At 47.5% G+C, this 21950-nt stretch overlaps 1 protein-coding gene across 3 annotated transcripts in view; it reads left to right on the forward strand.

Moving 5' to 3' along the window:
- Positions 1 to 21652, forward strand: part of btbd3b (BTB (POZ) domain containing 3b) — a 56019-nt gene extending 34367 nt beyond the window's left edge. Inside the window, exons 2-5 of one of the 3 annotated variants that reach the window (XM_072581510.1) lie at positions 3783 to 4015; positions 8014 to 8104; positions 11669 to 11787; positions 19770 to 21652. In XM_072581510.1, the coding sequence (XP_072437611.1) occupies positions 3861 to 4015; positions 8014 to 8104; positions 11669 to 11787; positions 19770 to 20802 (1398 nt within the window). In that variant the 5' untranslated portion in view covers positions 3783 to 3860 and the 3' untranslated portion in view covers positions 20803 to 21652. Of the gene's footprint in view, positions 1 to 3204; positions 4016 to 8013; positions 8105 to 11668; positions 11788 to 19769 lie in introns of those variants that run through there. The other 2 variants (XM_072581509.1, XM_072581511.1) reach the window with 2 other exon arrangements.
- The last annotated feature ends 298 nt before the right edge of the window (positions 21653 to 21950 follow it).

Below are 21950 nucleotides of genomic sequence, written 5' to 3' on the forward strand. Positions count from 1 at the left end.
GTCCTACTCAGACCCACCCCCCCCACACATCCTTTAAACCAGTATTTCCCATAGCTAACCTACCTAGCCTGCACATCCTTGGGTACTATGGGTAATTTAGCATGGCCAATTCACCCTAACTTGCACATCTTTGGATGGTGGGAGGAAACCAGAGCAAACCCACACAAACATGGGGAGAACATGCAAACCCAACACAGACTGTTACCTGAGGCTGGAATCGAACCCAGATCCCTGATGCTGTGAGGCAGCAGTGCTAACCCCTGAGCCACCATGCCACCCAGTCTGGCTACAAACCCCTAGTTCTGGATTCACTAGTCTCCAGAAACATCCTTCCTGTGCTTACCCTACCTAGTTGTGTTAGAATTTTACAGGTTTCTACAAGACTCCACACCTAACCCCTCCCCCACTATTGTTTTAAACCACTGCGAACGTCCTAAATGACTCATTCTCTCCTCATATGTGAGTCCTGCCAGCCCAGGAACCAGTCTGGGAAACCTACGCTGCACTCCCTCTGTAGCCAGAACGTCCTTGCTCACTCAGATAAGGAGACCAATGTGCGGACAGTATACCAAGTACTCTGTCCCTCCCACCCTGGAGTTGTGAGCTCAGGCCCAGCAGTAGCTACCATGGAGGTCACACTGATATTCAATCGTTGTAAGGCCGCTTTAAGTCCATTTGTTTCAAATTGGGTGGGTGGGTATGGACTGCTCTGAGGCCCAATTGCTGCTGCAAAAAAAACTCCATCAGAAAATAGACGTTGGATTTTTTTCTCTCATAGAAAGCCCACTTTTTTTCTGAACTCCTCCCACACTCAACTAGTCTCCCCCAACAAATAACGCCATCAAAAACCAAAGCCCATTCCTCTCCCCGATAGCAGCGGATGCCACCCGCTCCCCCAATCTCTGCCCTCCCAACCTCATGTGCCCCATGGTTTTTACTCATGGTATATGGAGACAAATCACAGATCAGCCATGATCTCATTGAATGGTGGAACAGTCCCAAGGGGCTGAATGGCCTTTTCCTCTTCCTGTGAGGGTTGGGTGTTGAGGCACTAAGAAGCACTGGCTTAATAGTGAATGCTGCACAAAGGAGCTTTTGAAAAATCGTTATGAGTAGGAAATGGCTTTTTTTCCTAAGTGGGTAGCAACTCACATAGCAGATTCATTGCTTAAACCTTCCTCCTGTCAACTTGCATTGGATTTGAACAACGGGGGTTAAAATTATTCTAATCATTCCCGATGCAGCAGATAAACAGTTCCTCACCTGCCTGAACCAGGACGTTTTGGAGGCAGGAGCTATTAACTAAACCAGATGTTTAATCCATAGCCGACGGGAGGTCTTTGAAATTCCTAATGGGAGTGAGGAGACTGGTGTAAAATTGTATTTCTGCTGACATTGAGTTTCTGCTGCTGGAAACACCTTGAATTATCTTGTCTGAGAATTGGTAATGTTTTGAGTTTCTTTTTGAACATCGGGGATATCCATCGGTAAACTTGGGAGGCAAGTTTTTGTTTTGAAAGTTGAATTGGAAACTAGATCCCTCCATCAGCCATGATGTTATTGAAGGATAGAGTAGGCTTGAGGGGCTCAATGGCCCACTGCTATTACTTGGGTTCAGGCAAAAGCAACAGAAGCTACAAGGGCTGGTGGGGTGTTTAAATTCCTGATGAAGTGCTTATGACTGAAACCTCAACTCTCCTGCTCCTCAGATGCTGCCTGACCTGCTGTGCTTTTCCAGCACCACACTCTTCAACTCTGACCTCCAGCATCTGCAGTCCTCACTTTCTCCAAGATTTATAGACTCATAGAATCATACAGCACGGAATCAGACCCTTCAGTCCATCCAGTCCATGTCACCCATGTTCCCAAACTAAACTAGTCCCACCTGCCTGCTCCTGGCCCATATCCCTCCAAACCTTTCCTATTCATGTATTTATCCAAATGTATTTTAAATGTTGTAACTGTACCCACACCCACCACTTTCTCTGGATGTTCATTCCACACACAAAACATTCTCTGTGTAAAATAAAATAGGCTCTCATATCTTTTTTAAAAATCTTTCTCCTTTCACATTAAACATTTTCCCCCTAGTCTTGAAATCCCTCACCCGAGGGAAAAGACACCTACCATTCACCTTATCTATACCTCTCATCATTTTATAAACCTCTATAAAGTCACCCCTCAACCTCCTACACTCCAGTAAAAGATGTCCCAGCCTATCTAGCCTCTCTTTATTCCTGGCAAAAATCCGTGTAAATCTCTCCTGAGTCCTCTCCAGTCTAACAATATCATTCCTATAACAGGGAGACCAGAACTGGACACAGTATTCCAGAAGTGATCTCACCAACATCCTGTACAATCTCAACATGACATCCCAACCCCTATATTCACAGGTCTGAGCAATGAAGGCAAGCGTGCTAAACATCTTTTCAACCACACTGTCTATATGAGATGCAAACTTGAAGTAATTATTTGTTGGAGTCTGGAAGGAATTGAATCATAGAATCCTTACAGTGCACAAAGAGGCCATTCATCCCATCGAGTCTGCACTGACCTCCAAAGAGCATCATAAACAGATCTAGTCCCTAACCTATCCCTGTAACCCTGCATTTCCCCAGGCTATTCCACCTCACCTGGGGACTGTGGGCAATTTATCATGACCAATCCCACCCTAACCTGCACTTTAGATAAGTGAGCCTGTCCTGTGGAGAGCTTTGATGTGTAGGCGCGGGTGTGGGAGAAGTCACACGGGTTATAATCCAACTGGTTTTATTTGGAATCACTAGCTTTCGTTGGGGCTGCCCCTTGGCCAGGTGAAGTGAGAGCTAGCACAGACATACTGAGCGGAATGGCCTCTACCTGTGCTGAAATGATTCTGTGAAGGGATCCCACACACACACATATCTCATCATGTCCAGCGACAACATTACCCCCACCCCCCACCATCCTGGGTCAATATTTCAAGCCCTCAGTTGAGAGAAAAAAAGTATTGAAGTTCAGAAAGTGAGTGTAAACTCCCTGTGGAATTGTTTGAGAGGCGAGCAGCCCAAGCTGGGGAAGGGGGGTCAGGGTTTTGGGGGTGGAGGGGAAGGTGGAGCCTTCGAGTTCGGGACGGGGTGTTGCTGAGGGAGGGTGATGCCCTTTTAACTGCTCCCTGTTTGTGGGTGCCTTTTACAGTAGGTGTCAGTGTTGTGTGATTCTCCCAGTACCCAGGCGCAGTCGGTGTACATTTGTGTGCCTCTGCCAGTCAGTCTCTGTCTCTCTGCAGGAGAAAAGCCTCGTTTTATTCCTTTTACAAGGAAGGGGGGGTGTGTGTGTGTGAGAGAGAGAGAGAGAGAAGCAGAAACTCTTGACGTCTTGAGAGAAGCTGGAGCGAGGGTGCAGCAGAGAGGGGGGGGAAGGCAGAAATTCGCTCTTTATTTCCCCCGTGCTCTCTCTCTCTCTCTCTCTCTCACAATCGGAGAGAAGTCGGTTCCCAGACATCGCACTGAGAAGGAGGGATTACCTGCAAAGGCACTTTTGCTGGTTTTGTCAAACTGGGGAAAAGAATGGTGCAGTTAAAGCTCAGAACGCGGTTCCTGGCCGGGGGTGAGGAGGAAAGACCTTGGGAGGAAATCTGTTTTGAGAATTGAAGTCCCTATCCATTCAGTGAGCAACCCCCCCCCACCTTCATCCTCCTGCCACTATCTCCCTGCTCAGTTTCAGCTGAGGCTGATGCACCCATGGTCGATGCCAAGGGCAGGAGCATGAAATGTTTGACTTTCTTCCTCATGCTCCCAGAGGCGGTGAAGAAATCCAAGAAGGCACCAAAAGCCAGCCGGCTGCCCGTCTGCTACGATATCCTCGCCCTGAACCAGAGGATGCCAGGGGACACCTCCAGCAGCAACAGCACCAGCAGCAACAAGAGAGCACCGGCGAACAGCTGCCCCGGCTCCAACTACCAGCAAAACCTCAACAATAACAACACCATCCAGGCTGGTAACTGGCAGGGGTTGTACCCCACTATCCGAGAGAGGTAAGACAGGAGGACTAGCTTCTCCACTTTGCAGACAGCCCTTTCTGGATCAATTCTCTACCCAGTCCTTCATTCAGCATCTGAACACTGAGGCAGCTAACCCTCCAGTAACAGCAGCTTTTAGATATTTCCTAATTCTAACCCAGCCTGCTCAGTGATGTTACTGCACATCTCTCTAGTGCAGGTGGGACTTTGAACACAGGTCCTCCTGGCTCAGAGCTAAGGTCACTACCACTGCAATACAACAGCCCCTTAGCAACAGCATTTAATCCAACTTTTATTATTTCCAACCACAGTTCTCTTCTCATCTGCAGTTGATTTTAAAACAGTTGACCATTTGTGAAACAGCAAGGGCTGAATTTCTTCCTCAGGTTGTGGCTTACTGTTCTCTCTGTGTGTCTGTGTCTGTGTGTTTGTGTGTGTCTGTGTGTGTGTCTGTGGCTGAGTGAGTCTGTGTGTGCGTCTGTGGCTGAGTGAGTCTGTGTGTCCGTGTGTATGCATGTCTGTGTGTGTGTGTCTGTGAGAGTCTGTGTGTGTGTCTGTGCAGGTCTGTGTGTGTGTGAGTGACTGTGTGTGTGTGAGTGACTGTGTGTGTCTGTGTTTGTGTCTGTGTGTGTGTGAGTGACTGTGTGTGTGTGAGTGACTGTGTGTGTCTGTGGCTGAGTGAGTGTGTGTGTGTGAGTGACTGTGTGTGTCTGTGTTTGTGTCTGTGTGTGTGTGAGTGACTGTGTGTGTGTGAGTGACTGTGTGTGTCTGTGGCTGAGTGAGTGTGTGTGTGCCTGTGTCTATGAGTGTGCCTGTGTGTCCGTGTGTATGCATGTCTGTATGTGTGTCTGTGAGAGTCTGTGTGTGTGTGTGTGTGTCTGTGTCTGTGTGTGTGTGTGTCTGTGTCTGTGTGTGTATGTGTGTGTGTATGTGAGTGACTGTGTGTCTATTCTGTGTCTGTGTCTCTGTGTGTGTGTATGTCTCTCTGTATGTGTACGTGTAAGTGTGTATGTCTTTCTGTGTGTGTGTCTGTGAATTTTTATTATGGCAGCTTTGTATCACACAGGATGCTGAAAGCAATTTGAGTCTGAGAAACCAGCAGCTAAAGTGTTTTCTGTTTGGTGTGTAATCAGGCATTCAGTCACAAATGGGTGTTTGTTTGTATTTTGTGTGTGCGTGTCTGATTTGCCTGAAGCCCTTTGCATGGGGGGTTGGGGGGAATGGGGTAGTGGAAGGAGGTAGTTCAGCAATTAGTGGTCCCCATGAATGCCCTGAGAGGGGGAGCTGTTAATTGAACAACAAATTATTTCAAATGGTCCTGTTTGCATGCAATCTTTCCATCATAGCTTTCGATGGAGTCACTGAGGATTGAGATTGTGGAAATCCCCCAGGATCAACTCCCTGGCTTACCCCCAAAACAGAGGCAATTTTGTGTCAAGGATAAATGTGCTCTGTTTTAAAATTAAAATCCATTTCAGCAAGAAATTAGGTTCAAAAATGAGATGGGGAGAAGCGGGCAAACGTTTGGAGAGAGAGAAAGTTTAAATGTTTTGTCCCAGTTCTCTGACAATTAGGTCAGTAACATAGAGGACATCAGTTTAAAAATTACTGGCTGAAAGATCTGGGGAGGGAAGGGATGGGTTTTTTTTAAACATCGAGGGTTGTTAAGGGACTGGAACGCTCTGGAAGCTCTGTAAATAATTTTTGAGAGGGGTTTGCATGTCCATGTGACAGTCAAAAAGCAGGCATCTGGGTCGAAACATCAGGTGCAAAGGTCTAGCACGGGCTCAATGGGCCAAATGGTCACTTTCTGGTGGCTGGCAGGAGGGAGAGGGTGGTGGTCTGTGATTCGCACTGAAATAGACCCAGTCAGGAGGGGGATTCCTGTCAAACGGGTTTATAGAGAGGGGTCCTGCGGTCAGGAGTAAAATGGAGCTGTGTGAAAGCTTTCCTTGGATTTCTTAAGATTGAATCCGATGAAATGTCGGCGTGGGATATGCTTTTACCATGAGTGGAGCTTTGAGGGAAGATCTGATTTGCTGGATGTTGTTCCCTTTCAACCGAGGAGGTCGAGGGGAGATTTGATTGAGGATTTTTTTTCCCAACTCTGAGGGGCCTCAGTAAAGTGGGACAGAAAGTTTGGGAGGTGATGGCCGTGGAGATATTGTCACTGGGTCGGGAATCCCCAAACTCTATGGTAATGGGTGTGAATCCCACTGCGGTGTTTGGTGAAATTTGAATCAAATTTGGAATTAAAGAAACAAATTTGCCAAAAGTTTATTGTTTTTGCTGATACCCTTTAGGGAGGGGAATCTGTCATTGCTGCCCGGCTGATGTGTGACTCCAACCTGGTTGACTCGTAATGTGCCCTCTGGACAGTTGTAAATAAAGAGTTCTCTTTATTGGTGAAGTGGTAGTGACCCAACCTCTGGGTCAGGAGTTCTGGGTTCAAGACCCACCTGCTCCAGAGGTGTGTCGGAACACAGCTAAACAAAGGACAATGAACCTTACAGCACAGGAACAGGGCCTTCAGCCCTCCAAGCCTGCGCCAAACCAGATGCTCTATCTAAACCTGACGCCTATTTTCCAAGGGTCTGTATCCCTCTGCTCCCTGCTCATTCCTGTATCTGTCTAGATACATCTTAAGTGACACTATCGTGTCCACCTTTACCACCTCCACTGGCAACATGTTCCAGGCACCCACCACCCTCCGTAAAGAACTTTCCACACATATCTCCCTTAAACTATTCTCCTCTCACCTTGAACTCACGACCCCTATTAGTTGAGTCCCCCACTCTGAGGGAAAAAGCTTCTTGCTATCCACCCTGTCTATACCTCTCATGATTTTGTAGACCTCAATCAGGTCCCCCCTCAACCTCCGTCTTTGTAATGAAAATAATCCTAATCTACTCAACCTCTCCTCATAGCTAGCGCCCTCCATTCCAGGCAACGTTCCTGGTGAAGTTGATTTGTTTTTAAATAAATGGCTTCGGGTTGGTGTTCCAAACCAACAAATGCTGTTCCAGCAAGCAATGCTCATACCCGTTGAGTGAGTACAACAACTTGGCCTCCTTTGTGGAGCTGTCACTGACCAAGGATCACAGCAGTCAAGAGAAACTCTTTCACTCAAGGAAGTGGTGGGTATCCAGGACTCACTGCATGAAATGAAGGGCTTATGCCCGAAACGTCGATTCTCCTGCCCCTCGGATGCTGCCTGACCTGCTGTGCTTTTCCAGTACTAGACTCTTAACTCTAATCTCCAGCGTCTGCAGTCCTCACTTTCACCTGGGCGAAACGATTTTTGAAAGGGAGACCTCATCACATCTATAAGGTACAGGGTCGAATATCATAACAAATAGGAACTGGAGTAGGCCATTCGGCCCTTCGAGCCTGCTTCACCATTCAGTGGGATTGTGGCTGATCCAACATTCCTCACGTCCACCTTCCTGCCCTTTCCCTGTAACCCTTGATTCCCTGACTGATCAAGAACCTATCTCAGCCTTAAGTATGCACAAGGACTCTGCCCCCACAGCTCTCTCTGTGACAAGGAGTTCCAAAGACATTCAACCCTCTGAGAGAAGGAATTCCTCCCCATCTCAGTCTGAAATTGGTGTCCCTTTATTCTGAGACTGTACCCTCTGGTCCTAGACTCCCCCATGAGGGGGAAACATCCTCTCAACATTGATCCTGTCAAGTCCCTTAAGAATCGGATATGTTTCAAAGAGGTCACCTCCCATACTTCTAAACTCCAGGGAGTAGAGTCCCAACCTGTTTAACTTTTGCTCCTAAGACAATCCCTCCAAGCCAGGGATCGTCCTGGTGAACCTTTACTGAGCTCCCTCCAATGAGATGAACTGACCTTGAAGGCTACCGCTTTCAGCACTGCTCTTGTTGCATCCAGAATATCCATGGTGGACTGAATGGCCTCTCTCTGAGCTGTATAGCTTCTATAGTCACGTTGTGCATGACGTTTTCTGATCACACACAAAGTGTGACACTCTCCTCTCCCCTAGAAATGCCGTGATGTTTAACAATGACCTGATGGCGGATGTTCACTTTGTTGTGGGACCACAAGGAGGATCCCAGCGGTTGCCTGGGCACAAGGTAAGGAGCACGGGGGTGTGGGGGGGGCACGGTTGGGCAGAGGGGGTGGGGGTCGCAATGCAGATTGAGACGGTTATTCAACGAAATATCAGCATGCCTCAATAACCTGCACTCACTTTGGTCAACTTTCGAACCATTGTCCATCGTACTGTGGATGTGCTTTCCAAAATAAAAATCATTTTATAACCCAGTCAGAAAGGCTGATAGAATGCTGGCCTTTAGATCTCATCTACTAAATTACAAGGGGCATTGCAGAATGGGCTGCAGGTACACCTGAAGCCCATAGACCTTACGTGGAGTCACTGTCAGTGATTCTGGCCACTACAAAGAATATTGGGGGCTGTGGACGGAGTGCAGTGTAGATTGACAGGAATTATCCCAGGAACCAGTAACAATAAGTTACCAGGAGAGAGCAAACACAAATTAGGATTGTTCTTTGTGGAATATAAAAGGTTTATGGGTTCATTGAGAAATTAATGGAAACAGATCTGGTAGATGGAGCAATATTATTTTACCAGGCTGGAGGGTGTAGGACTGGGGGGTGGAATCTAAAAGTGGGAATGGGATTGCACTGAAGAAACATTCTCATGCACAATGATTGGCAGATGTTTGGAGCTACCTTCCACAAATGGTTAATGATCCTAAATCAGTTATTAATGTTATAAGCCAGCGATCCTGTTTCTCTTGGTCACCTAAAGAAAGTCAGGGATTTGGGGACAAGGCGGGTGGGATTTGGAGTCAGCTCCCAGGTCATGCCAGGATCTCATTGAATGGTGGAACGATGGGCTGAATGGCCTGCTCTTGTGTCCCCGTGAGAGTTTTGTAACACAAAATGCTGCAAGTCTTCCGTCAAAGATGTTTGGAACAGTATTTTGAAACAAAGTGAGGTTTGGTTGTGAAACAAATTCCTTTTCAACTGAACAAACTGTCCAGTGGAAACACTGTTAAAACTTTGCACAAACTGTTTTCTTAACTGTTTTAGTGTTGATCATCCAATGATGTTGAAGACCAAAAGGCCAATGCTTGGAAATTATGAAGCTGGGTGAATTTGAATTCTGGCCTAGGATTTGCCCTTGTTGCTGATGTTGCTTAGTGTCCCCATGCACTACTGTCCATCCCACCTGCTGACACTTAATTGAGAGTCTAATAATGACCATGAAATTGTTGAGGTAAAAACCCATCCAGTTCACTCATACCCTTCAGGGAAGGAAGTCTGCTAACCTTACCCGGTCTGGCCTACGCGTGACTCCAGACCCACAGCAATGAGACTGACTCTTACTTGCCTTCTGGGCAATTAGGGATGGGCAATAAATGTTGGCGATTATCCACAATCCATGGATGAATTAAAATAAAAGAACTGCAAACAGAACTGGGCCCCATACCCCGTACTCCGTACGGAAGACTTGCAGCATTTTATGCTACAAAACTCTCATGGGGACACGAGCAGGCCATTCAGCCCATCGTTCCCAGGCAAGAGAGATTGGCCCAGGAGGAAGTACAATGTAGGTTTACAAGAATGATAACCCCAGAAGGTCAGGTATGAGGAGAGGTTGTACAAATTTAGCCTGTTTCTTCCAGAATTTAATGTTTGACGAGTGGTCTGATCAAGTCTTCAAAATATTAACAGGCAAGGACAGGATAGATATTTCTACTGGCTGGGGATTCTAGAACTAGGGGCATTGTCTGAGAATTAGGGCCAGACCGTTCAGGAGAGATGTGAGGAAGCACTTCTACACACACAGGGTTGGCGAGGTTTGGAACTCTCTTCCACAAATGGCAGTGGATTCTGGATCAGTTGTTAATTTTAAATCTGAGGTGGATAATATTTGAAGCAAAGGTATTATGGTCTGTGGGCCAAAGGAAGGCTACATGGAATTAGGCCACAGATCAATCAGAATTTCATTGGATGGCAGAACAGGCCAACTGAGTGGCCTACTCCTGTTCCTGCGTTCCAATGTTTACAGCAAGGATAGATTGTTCCTTCCATTAACTGAGAATTTCAGAGGAGAATTAACTGGTCAGTCATTATGAAAGCAATAAATGCATCAACTCCAGTACTCTGCCCACTGACCCATGCAGGAAAATGTCATTAATTTTGCACCTCTGCAGTGTTAGTAATCAGAATGAGAAGTATTTTACTCCTGCATTTGGGTGATCATCATCATGGCTTGCCGGATAGGGTCAGTGTTCATGGGGGTGTCTTTAGGCTAGTGACAGGGGCTGGAGGGGAAAAAGGAATGAGCAAATAGGTGGAGACAGCACTCAGAAAGTCAGGCAGACCAAAGGATGGCTGATGGTAAGCCAGGGAGGACGATGAGCTGACAATGGAGACCTTGAGTAGATGAAAATGGGCTAGCTGTGTTAAAAGCAGCCCATGTTATCATGGGCTCTGGGCTATGGGGGTGGGTAAAGGATGTGGAAGTTGGTGTTCAGGCCCTAAAATTAAAACTGTTGAGTTAGTAAACGCTCCTACTCAAAAACGCTACTCAAAAAAAACTCTCTTCCAAAACTTTATATTGCTTTATTATCACAAGTACTCAAATGATTGATTGATTGATTGATTGTCATGTATACAAAGTACAGTGAAAAGCTTTGTTTATGAGCAGTGCAGGCAGATCATAGCAGGGATGTAGAGATCAAAGAGATTTAGGCAGAGACTTACAGGTTAAATTAGGCCAGAGCATTGGTAGCAAGGTCAGGATTATTTGGGGTGAGAGAGTCCATTCATCGGTCTAATAATGACTAGAAAGAACCTGTGGAAGGTGTACAAGTTGAAAAATGTGTTGCTAGAAAAGCGCAGCAGGTCAGGCAGCATCCTGAAGATTCCTGAAGAAGGGCTTATGCCCGAAACATTGATTCTCCTGTTCCTTGGATGCTGCCTGACCTGCTGTGCTTTTCCAGCAACATATTTTTCAGCTCTGATCTCCAGCATCTGCAGTCCTCACTTTCTCCAAGGTGTACAAGTTGCCTTGTACACCTCTGTTAGATACATAGGGACCTAGGGACAGTTTCTTCAGTTACAGTTCTTAGTAAAATCCATGATTTGGAGATGCCGGTGTTGGACTGGGGTGTACAAAGTTAAAAATCACACAACACCAGGTTATAGTCCAACAGGTTTAATTGGAAGCACTAGATTTCGGAGCGCTGCTCCTTCATCAGGTGGTAGTGTCCACAAATACCTGATGAAGGAGTGGCGCTCTGAAAACTAGTGCTTCCAATGAAACCTGTTGGACTATAACCTGGTGTTGTGTGTAATTTTTAACTTAGAAAAATCCAGCATTGCAGGTTTTATGAAGAAATTATAAAATGAAGAAAGCAACACTTCAGAATAACAGTCTTCTAACATCAACTGGTGCTAGGTCAGTTGATAACTTGGAATTTGGGAACAATAGAATATTTCTATGTAAAGGGACATAGGACAAAGGTAACTCTCTGAAGGTAGGTCACAGAACAGCCATGAGAAGTTAATTGACCCCCTCCTGTTCCCATGTTGCCGTGAACCTGTTAGTGTTCGTTCCACAATCTTAGTCGTTGTAACTGGTCTTTCAATCTCCGTCCCTGCAGTATGTCCTGGCCGTGGGGAGCTCAGTATTTCACGCAATGTTTTACGGGGAATTGGCGGAAGACAAGGATGAAATTCGAATTCCTGATGTCGAACCATGTGCTTTCCTCACCATGCTGAAGTGAGTGCCTCTGTCTCTTTCATTACGTATGGTAAAAGCATTTGATGTAGAGGTTTGGTTTGGGAAACAAATGGTGTTGTATATGTGTTGGAAATAATTAAATAGCAAAGAATTTGTTGTGTTGGGCCGACATTTAGAGTCATTGTGTCATACAGAGGGAGATAGACCCTTCGGTCCAGCCAGTCCATACCGACCATAATCCCAAACTAAACTAGTCCCACCTGCCCCGATTGGCCCATATCCCTCCAAACCTTTCCTGTTCATGCACTTATCCAAGTGTCTTTTAAATATTGTAACTGTGCCTGCATCCACCACTTCCTCAGGCAGTTGATTCCACACACATGAACCATCCATCCTCTGGGTAAAAAGAATTTGCCCCGATGTCTTTTTTAAAATCTCTCGCCTCTCACATTAAAACTGTGTCCCCTAGTCTTGAAATCCCAGAGAAAAGATAACTACCATTAACTCTATCTATCCCCCTCAATATCATATTATTGGTCACCCACCCTTAATTGCCTTTGAGAAGCTGTTGGTGAAACACATTTGGAAGCTACTGCAGTCTATGTGCTGAAGGTAGACCCACAGTGCCCTGAGGGAGAGAACTGCAGGATTCTGACCCAATAACACTGAAGGAATGGTGATATATTTCCAAGTCAGGATGGCTTGGAGGGGAACTTGCAGGGGTGTGGTGTTCCCATGTATCTGCTGCCCTTGTCCTTTTAGATGATAGCGGGTGTGGGCTTGGAAGGTGCTGTCGAAGGAGCCTCAGTGAGTTGCTGTAGTGCATCTTGTAGCTGGCAAACACCGCAGTACAGACTGAGCTTTCATCATTTGTGAAGCAGGAGTGAGTGCTAATACAAATAACAGTGTAGGAGGTATGATCAGAGAGTTGCAGATGACATGAGCAATAGTGATAAACAGCGAGAGGATGAGCCTTAGACTGCAGGACAATATATGGACAGGATGGCCTGAAAGTGTGAGGGGATGCATTTTGGGAGGATGAACACGGTAAGGGTGTACCCATTGAATGGTAGGATGCTAGGAAGTACAGAGGATCAATGGGATCTTCCTGTGTATGTCCATAAATACTTGAAAGCAAAAGGACAGGTAGATAAAGGAGGTTTCCTTCAGTCAATGCATTGAATACAGCAGCTGGGAGGTTATGATGGATCTGTATATAATATTAGTTAGACCACAGCTGGAGTACTGTGTGCAGCTACAGTCACCACACTATAGGAAGGATGTGATGGCACTCGTCAGGGTGCAGAGGAGATTCACCAAGATGTTACCCGTACTAGGGTGATTCAGCTATGAGGAGGGACTAGATAGGCTAGGGTTAATTTCCTAAGAGCAGCAAAGACTAAGGGGAGACCTGACTTGAGTTGTACAAAGTTCTGAAGGGCATAGTCAGGGTCGATGGGGAGAAATGTTTCCCCTTAGTAGAGGGGTCAGTAACTGGGAGACACAAGTAACTTAAGGTTTAGAGGAGATTTGATGATAGTTATTTCCACCCAGAGTGTGCTGGGCATCAGAAACTCACTGCCTATAAGGGTGGGAGAGGCAGGAACCCTCAACATTGAAGAGGTATTTAGATGAGCCTTTGAAATAACACAGGCTATTGGGAAATGGGATTAGAGGAAATGGATGCTTGATAACTAGTGCGGACATGATGGACCGAAGGGCCTCTTTCTGTGCTGTAAAAATCCTATGCTTCCAGTAGCCTAAGACAAGCAATTTTACAAGGATATACTGTAGGTTAGATTTCAAACAAAACGCCTTGCAGTATCTAAATATGGAATGTCTTCTAATATTTTGGACTGTGAAGGGAAACACAGTCTTACCCTCTGTCCTAAGCATTTGGCATTCAGCTCCCAAACCCAGTATAAGGCACTTATTATAATTCACACTGTGGCACAGTGCCATTATTGTATCCTGCAATGTGATCATTCCACGAAGGAATCAAAATGGGAGCGATCATTTCCAACACGAGCACTTCCTTTGTGTAAAATGAGTTTGAGTCTGAGGGTAGCTGGTTGGCTGACAGAGCTGGGTTGTCAGCGCAGTGTGTGTGTGCCTGTGAAGGTGTATTTTCTTCTGCCATCAGCAATAATAACAGCAACAGACTTAACATGTCACCACGTCAACTATACTGAAACCTCCAGGCCCGATACTGACCTTGACACAGTACGGTTTCTGCTCCAGGTTTGTTCTATTTCCAGGTTAACACTGTCGAGAAACTACATAGCTTTACCATTTCATGGGAGTGCAGTCTCCACAGTGGTCACACATTGATCACTCGTAATGCTAAAGATTTCTACCAGAAACCACTCTGCCTGACTTTTCTGAAATTCTCCACAAACTGGAAAACTGAAGTAACTGAGGAACACCAATGACTGTACAACACACTTGCATTAACACTCACAATTCGATGGACCGTAAAAAATATAATCTTATTTCAGTAAATTGCAAGAAAGAAAGGGCTTGCATCAGTCACAATTAGTCTCAATATGAATTTTAATCTGAATGCTAGATACATTTTCAGATAGTAATGGGGATTGACAGGAACCTGTCTGCAGCTCTGGCAGGAGATAGATTTGAGATCACAATCACATGTTTATTGCCCCAATAATCATAGAATCTCGTGATTATGGGGTCAGTACACATGGGATTGTGATTCCATAATGGCTACATTATTTCATTGACCATTGCTCACCACACTGACAGAAGGATGTGGATGCTTTGGAGAGGGGACAGAAAAGGTTTACCAGGATGTTGCCTGGTATGGGGGGATTTTAGCTGTGAAGAAAGATTGGACAGACTGGGTTTGTTTTCACTGGAACGCAGGAGGTTGAGGGGCGACCTGAGAGAAGTTTATGAGATTGTGAATGGCATGGACAGAGTGGAAGATATAAGGCTTTTTCCCAGGTTGAAGGGAGCAATTGCTACGGGACTCAGAGTCAAGGTGCAGGGGTCGGGGAGGGGGATGTTTAAAAGAGATGTGCGAGGCAGGTTTTTCACACAAAGGGTGGTGAGTGCCTGGAACCTGCAGCATTCAAGAAGCACCTGGACGGATACATGAATAAGAAGGGAATAGATTAGATTACCTACAGTGTGGAATCAGGCCCTTCGGCCCAACAAGTCCATACTGACCCCTCCAAAGAGCAACCCACCCAGACCCATTCTCTTACACCTAACACTACAGGCAATTTAGCATGGTCAATTCACCTAACCTGGGATACGGATCCTGTAAGGGAAGACCGTTTTAGTATGGAAGGACAAAATGTGTCAGCGCTGTTCCTGTGCTGGATTGTACTTTGTATTGTTAAAATGAGACAAGAAGTCAAAGCTGTTTGTCTTAGACTCACTGGGACTGGGATGCTGCAAGACCTGCTGAGCTTTCCAGCAATTTCTGATTTTGTGACCAATTTAGGATTAAAAGTCAGGTTCGCAACATAACTTTCTTTCTTTCACGGCTCTACTTAAGGGCTTTTTTCTGGGCTTTGGGAGCTACTTTTACATTCTCTCAAACTCCTTTAGGAGGTGCATTTCCACAGTAATGTTACCTTCTGCATTTGTGTGGACAAGTGTGATATTTGGACTCTCTGCCTGAAGCAGAATTAATCAATATCCTCAATAATTAACAACCCTCCTTTAAAACATGAAGCCACAGCACACAAGGAAAGCTTTGAATTGTCAGACATTGCAGGATTTAAATTGGATCAGGCAAAAGTCAAAGTTAGCAACGAAGTCTTTTTTTCAAAATAACTGACACACTTCTACAGACAAAAAGGCCATCACCCTAAACCCACCTTCTGGACTGGTGAGTTCACAGCTAATGCGTTTCTATCACACGTACGCTAAATAGGAAGCTCTTAACTAGATAGTTATACTTTTTTTTAAACTGCATCTCAGATTTCATTTCCCAATTCAAATTTCTTACCATTTGACACATTGCCCATTGCCCATCCACTATGTCTTTCCCGTGTGGTAGCTCCTGAACATCTGCAGCCTTAAACTTGAGTTTCCACATTAATTTGTGAGAAATGCATCACTTCAACAATTTGAAGATTTTCTAATTATTAGCTAGTGGAGTGTTGACTTTGTTGGCAAATTTATAATTTTCCCTCTTTCTTTCCCTCTAACTGCCCCAATATTCCAGGTTTGGATTTTGTTTTTGTCCACCAGAGAGGGGAAGGTGAGGTCTTGGTTTAATGCCCCAACAGAGAAATCTCCACCGTAGGGCAGCACGGTGGCCCAATGGTTAACACCGCTGCCTCGCAGCACCAGGGACCTGAGTTTGATTCCAGCCTTGAGCAAATGTCTGTGTGGAGTTTGCACATTCTCCCTGTGTCTGCATGGGTTTCCTCCGGGCGCTCCAGTTTCCTCCCACAGTCCAAAAACGTGCAGGTTAGGATGGATTGACCATGCTAAATTGTCCATAGTGTCCAGGGACATGTAGGTTAGCCATGAGTAATGCAGGGTAACAGGGATGGGCTTGGGTCTGGGTGGGATGTTCTTCAGAGGGTTGGTGTGAACTCAATGGGACAAATGGTCTGCTTCTATGCTGTAGAGATTCTACAATAGTGATGCACTCTCAGTCCTGCATCAGCTACAGTAACCTGGACTGAGATGATGCTCAAGTCTTCGGAGTGGGACTTGAACCCACAACCTTATGTCTCAAGGGATGCCACTGCCTGAGCAATGGCTGACAGTGTAATAATAACAACTGGCATTAAAATAGGATCTTTAAAGCAGAAAAGTCCTTCCGAAGTGTTTAACACTGACTGAATGGAAAAGCAAGATTCCTAAAGTGGGGCTTGAACCTCTGACTCTGAAACCAAGCTGCCAAGAAAACGTTTGTTTCCCGATTACCAAGATTGATATTAGGCTGTGGAAAAGGTGGACTTCCTCATTAGCTTCAGGTGTTATAGAGTCAAAGTACATAGAGTCATACAGCATGGAAACAGACCCTTCGGTCCAACCAGTCTGTGCTGAACATAGACCCAAACTAAACTAGCCCCACCTGCCTGCTCCTGGCCTATATCCCTCCAAACATTTCTTATTCATCTACTTATCCAAATGTCTTTTAATCATTGTAATTGTACCCACATCCAATGCTTCCTCAGGAAGTTCATTTCACACAGGAACCACTCTGTTTAAAAAAATTGCCCCTCATGTCTTTTTTAAATCTCTCTCCTCTCGCCTTGAAAAGATGCCCCCTAGTTTTGAAACCCCCCCACCCTAGGGTTTATGGAATTTGTGCCCTGACATTGCAGAGCAGGAAGCGATACTTAAAATAGTGCAAGCACACACACACTCACACACACTCTCACTCACACTCCCACTCACACTCCCACTCTCACTCACACACACAAACACTCTCACACACACTCCCACTCTCACTCACACACACATACACACTCCCACTCTCACACACACTCCCACTCTCATTCACACACACGCACACTCTCACTCACACTCACACTCACACACACACACACTCCCACTCTCTCACACACACACTCTCACTCACACAGACACACACACACACACACATTCTCACTCACACACACACATACTCTCACTCACACTCACTCACACACACTCTCACTCTCACACTCTCACTCACACACACACACACACACACTCTCACTCACACACACAGTCACACACACACAGTCACACACTCTCACTCATACACTCTCTGACGCACTCACTCACACACACACATGCCCACACACTCTCTCACACACTCACACTCTCACATACACACACACACACACACACACACACTCACGCACTCACTCACTCACACACTCACACTCTCTCGCACACACACACACAGTAGTTGCTCTTTTCTGAATAGCTGAGGAGGGTTACACCTTGTAAAGTTTTTAATCTGTTGTTTGTAATGATTTAAAATTCCTTGGAAGGAGGATATACAAGGAAGAACTAAACCTGGAAACCCCATTAAACACCAGTTTTTGTGTCATATAAGCAAGGGGCTTGAGTAGAGGTGAGTAACAAGAAATTCCTCTCACTTTCTGATGGCTGCTTTTGTATTTGTTTATATTTGTACTGTAACAGTGGGCGTGGATCTTGGCTGCTGGATGGAAAGCTGGCAAGGCTGGAGATAGGATTGCAGTGTTATCTAATCAGCCATGATCTCATTGACGGGTGGAGCAGACTCGATGGGCTGAATGGTCTGCTCCTATTTCTTGTGATGTCAACAGCCACACATTACCTCGTTCCTTAATGACTTAAACTTTGAAAACAGAAGCAGGAGTAGGCCATTCCGCCCTTTTGAGCCTACTCCCCATTCTCTGTCATCATGGCTGAATTCCATTCAGGCACTTGACAGGCCAGCGATGCCCGTCCCAGCCAGATCAAGGACCCAAGGAGGTCCCACCGGCCAATCAGAGATCGGCAGCTGTAATGCTCGGCAGCACCACCATGGAGGCATTGGCTGAGTCAAGTACAACACCCAGCAGAGGCCCAGTGTGGTGTCTGGATGACAATCTACAGGCGAATGGTGGGGGAGAATGGGGGAAAAGTGGGGAGAGAAGTGAAAGGAGGGGAGTATTTCAACATCAAGGGCAAATGGGTGACAGTCAGTGCCCTCCTCTTCTCAATGCTAGGTACCTCAATTGGGCATTGAGCACCCTTAAGGGGTAGCTACTTCCCCCTCCCGCCCAGAACATCCAGGTAACCCCACAGGACTCTGCCTATCATGCTCCCCCATGATGCCCCTGGCTGGGTTAATGCCTGTCCTGCCTTGACACACATTAATGGTCCATATAAAGGTCATAATTAGTATTGGGGTGGAGAAACTGTACTGGGTATCTTACCACAAACCTCATAGGGGGGCATCAGTAAAGGGAGAATGGGTGGTTTCCATCTGTCCCATCCCCTGCCTGACCCCCTCCCCAAACTCACCAGCGTGGGGTGGGGGGTGTCCAAGCACCCACAAACAAAGGTGCATATTGGCCAGAGGGGTAAGACTGCTGCTGTACAATCCCACATCTACCCCCTCCACCTTGCCTTAGCCAGCCAGCTCAGCCTTGGTCTGAATGAGGGACAGTACAGGCCCAAGGGGCTGAGTGGCCCTATGTATGTAGCTAACATCTTGAGGAGGAGGAGATTTCAATCTCCAACTGACACCGTCCCCAGCCTCTTTGATAGAGGCAGCGGTGTGTTGAAATGGGCCAGTCATCTGATTGTCATTGACAGAGCGGTGCTCTGAGCAGTCACCACTGGAGAGATCAGCGGAGCAGATATCCCTCAACATGGGGGGGGGGCGGGGGCGACCTTTTCCCAACAGAACAAGCCACCCTGGCACAGGCTGGAAGGTGATTTTGGGGAAGATTAGTAGCTCAGGTTGAGGTTCTGGTTGTAAGATTCCTCACTGAGCTGGAAGGTCTGATCTCAGACGTTTCGTCACCATGCTCGGTAACATCATCAGTGAGCCTCCGGTGAAGGGCTGGTGTTCTGTCCCACTTTCTATGAATGTGTCTTGGTCTCTTAAGGTGGGTAATAACATTTCTGGTTCTTTTTCTCAGAGGTTGGTAAATGGGATCCAAATCGATGTGTTTATTGATGGAGTTCTGGTCTGAATGCCAGGAATTCCCGTGTGTGTGTCTCCGTTTAGCCTGTCCTACGCTGGATGTGTTGCCCCAGTCGAAGTGGTGTCCTTCCTCATCTGTATGTAAGGATACTAGTGAGAGTGGGTCATGTCTTTGGTGGCTAGTTTCCTGCCTGTCTGTCTGATGTAGTGTTTGTTGCAGACTTGCAGGGTGTTTTTGTAAGGCTTACTGATGTTACCAAGCATGGTGACGAAACATCTCGGAACAAATCTACCAGCTCAGCGAGGAAACTTACAACCTGGACAGAGTGGAATGGTCCCTTTACCCCGTTCCCAGATCCACTGGGGAGCAAGCAGGGATTCACTTTGCGATTGCTAATGGCTCTGGTTCTCCCTGCAGGTACATCTACTGCGATGAGATTGAGTTGGCGGCAGACACTGTTCTGGCCACCCTGTACGCGGCGAAGAAATACATCGTGCCCCACCTGGCCCGGGCCTGCGTCAACTTCCTGGAGACCAGCCTGAGCGCTAAGAACGCCTGCGTGCTGCTGTCCCAGAGCTGCCTGTTTGAGGAGCCTGAACTGACCCAGAGGTGCTGGGAGGTCATCGACGCCCAGGCGGAGCTGGCCCTGAAGTCCGAGGGCTTCTGCGACATTGACTACCAGACCCTGCAGAGCATCCTGAACCGGGAGACCCTCAACGCCAAGGAGATTGTCCTGTTCGAGGCCGTGCTGAACTGGGCTGAGGTGGAGTGCCAGCGGCGGGAGCTCTCCGCCAACATCGAGAACAAGCGCAAGGTGCTGGGGAAGGCGCTCTACCAGATCCGCATCCCTGCCATGTCCCTGGATGATTTTGCCAACGGCGCCGCCCAGTCCGGCGTGCTGACCCTCCACGAGACCAATGACATCTTCCTCTGGTACACGGCGGCCAAGAAGCCTGACTTGGAGTTTGTCTCTAGGCCCCGAAAGGGCCTGGCCCCTCAGCGCTGCCACCGTTTCCAGTCATGCGCCTACCGCAGTAACCAGTGGCGTTACCGGGGGCGCTGCGACAGCATCCAGTTTGCGGTGGACCGGCGGGTGTTTGTGGCAGGCTTCGGCCTGTACGGTTCGAGCTGTGGGGCGGCCGAGTACAGCGTCACCCTGGAACTGAAGAGGCAGGGTGTCCTGCTGGGCCAGAACTTCACTAAGTTCTACTCGGACGGCTCCAGCCACACCTTCCCGGTGTGGTTCGATCACCCCGTGCAGATTGAGCCTGACACCTTCTACACGGCCAGTGTGGTCCTGGACGGCAACGAGCTCAGCTACTTTGGGCAGGAGGGCCTGACCGAGGTGCAGTGCGGCAAAGTCTCCTTCCAGTTCCAGTGCTCCTCGGACAGTACCAACGGCACTGGGGTGCAAGGGGGGCAGCTGCCGGAGCTGATATTCTACGCCTGAGCCTCTCGGACGGGCTGCCTATCCCACCCCTTGTCCTCTCCATATGGTAGGGCCAACAGGAACGCAAGGAAACAGCCCCTTTTTCAGCCGGTCACCCGCAGGATGTGCAGTTGAATTCTAGTTTCCACCAGCCTTCCCCTCCACTCCCCCTACGCCCCCCCCTCACAAATTACCAATGACAGACAAGGGTTTTATTTTGCCCTCATGTGTTAAAAACCCCAGGGACAGGTCCTTGAATGACCCAAGGGGCTAGGGGTAGATGAAATGCTACTGTGGCTAAATTGAAACAATGAGCTGATATCGTTGACCAACATAATAACAAGATATATCCCAGTACGTATGGATTGCCTCACTGTCGGGGCACCATTATTGGTATCCCTGGGCAAGATTAGCCCAGAACGGGGGTGTGGGGCCAGTTGGGGGCATACTTTCCAATCAACCCATTCAGGGATCTTATTAGACATCTGCTGGAGCAGGTGGAACTTGAACCCCTCCCACCCCTAGCTCAGAGGTAAAGGATACTACCACTGTGCTGCAAGAGCCCCTTGTGGTTGGGCCTGGGGAGGGTTATGCACGTGTTGGGTCTCGGCCATCTTGCTGCCCTCGCCGAGCAAGAGGGTTCAACCCACCATCGGCCAATCAGCTCACTGAGAGCTGAGCCGCCCACCTCCCAGCCTATCCCAGGCCTCGGAGTAATCCCCTCCCTGCCCTCCCCTCCCCTCCCAGCAGAATCTGACCAATTGGCCACCCTGCACCTTCTGGGTCCTAAAGGCTGCCACTGGAGGCCTACACTTTGCGGATCCAGTTGGGGTGGTGGGGAAGGGCTGGGGTTTTCCCGCGGGTTTGTTGCTGGGGGTGGGGTCGGGGTGGGGATGGGTTCAAAGGGACGAGGGCAGGAGTGGGACTGTCAAAGGGCACACACTTACCACCCTCTTCCATGTCTCTGTCTGCTCCCCTCCCCCCCCCCCCACCTCTGGACTGGGACAAAGTGGGGGCCTCCATCCCAACATACGGGCTGTCTCTCCTTGTTGCCGGGATCTCGGGTGACTGGGGAGGTGGTGAGTTGTAGTCAAGATGAGAGTGGTGCTGGAGATGCACAGTAGGTCAGGCAGAATCCGAGGAGCAGGAAAATCAATGTTTCAGGCAGG

The sequence above is a fragment of the Chiloscyllium punctatum genome, chromosome 11, assembly GCF_047496795.1.
Source record: "Chiloscyllium punctatum isolate Juve2018m chromosome 11, sChiPun1.3, whole genome shotgun sequence".
Taxonomy (NCBI): Eukaryota; Metazoa; Chordata; class Chondrichthyes; order Orectolobiformes; family Hemiscylliidae; genus Chiloscyllium; species Chiloscyllium punctatum.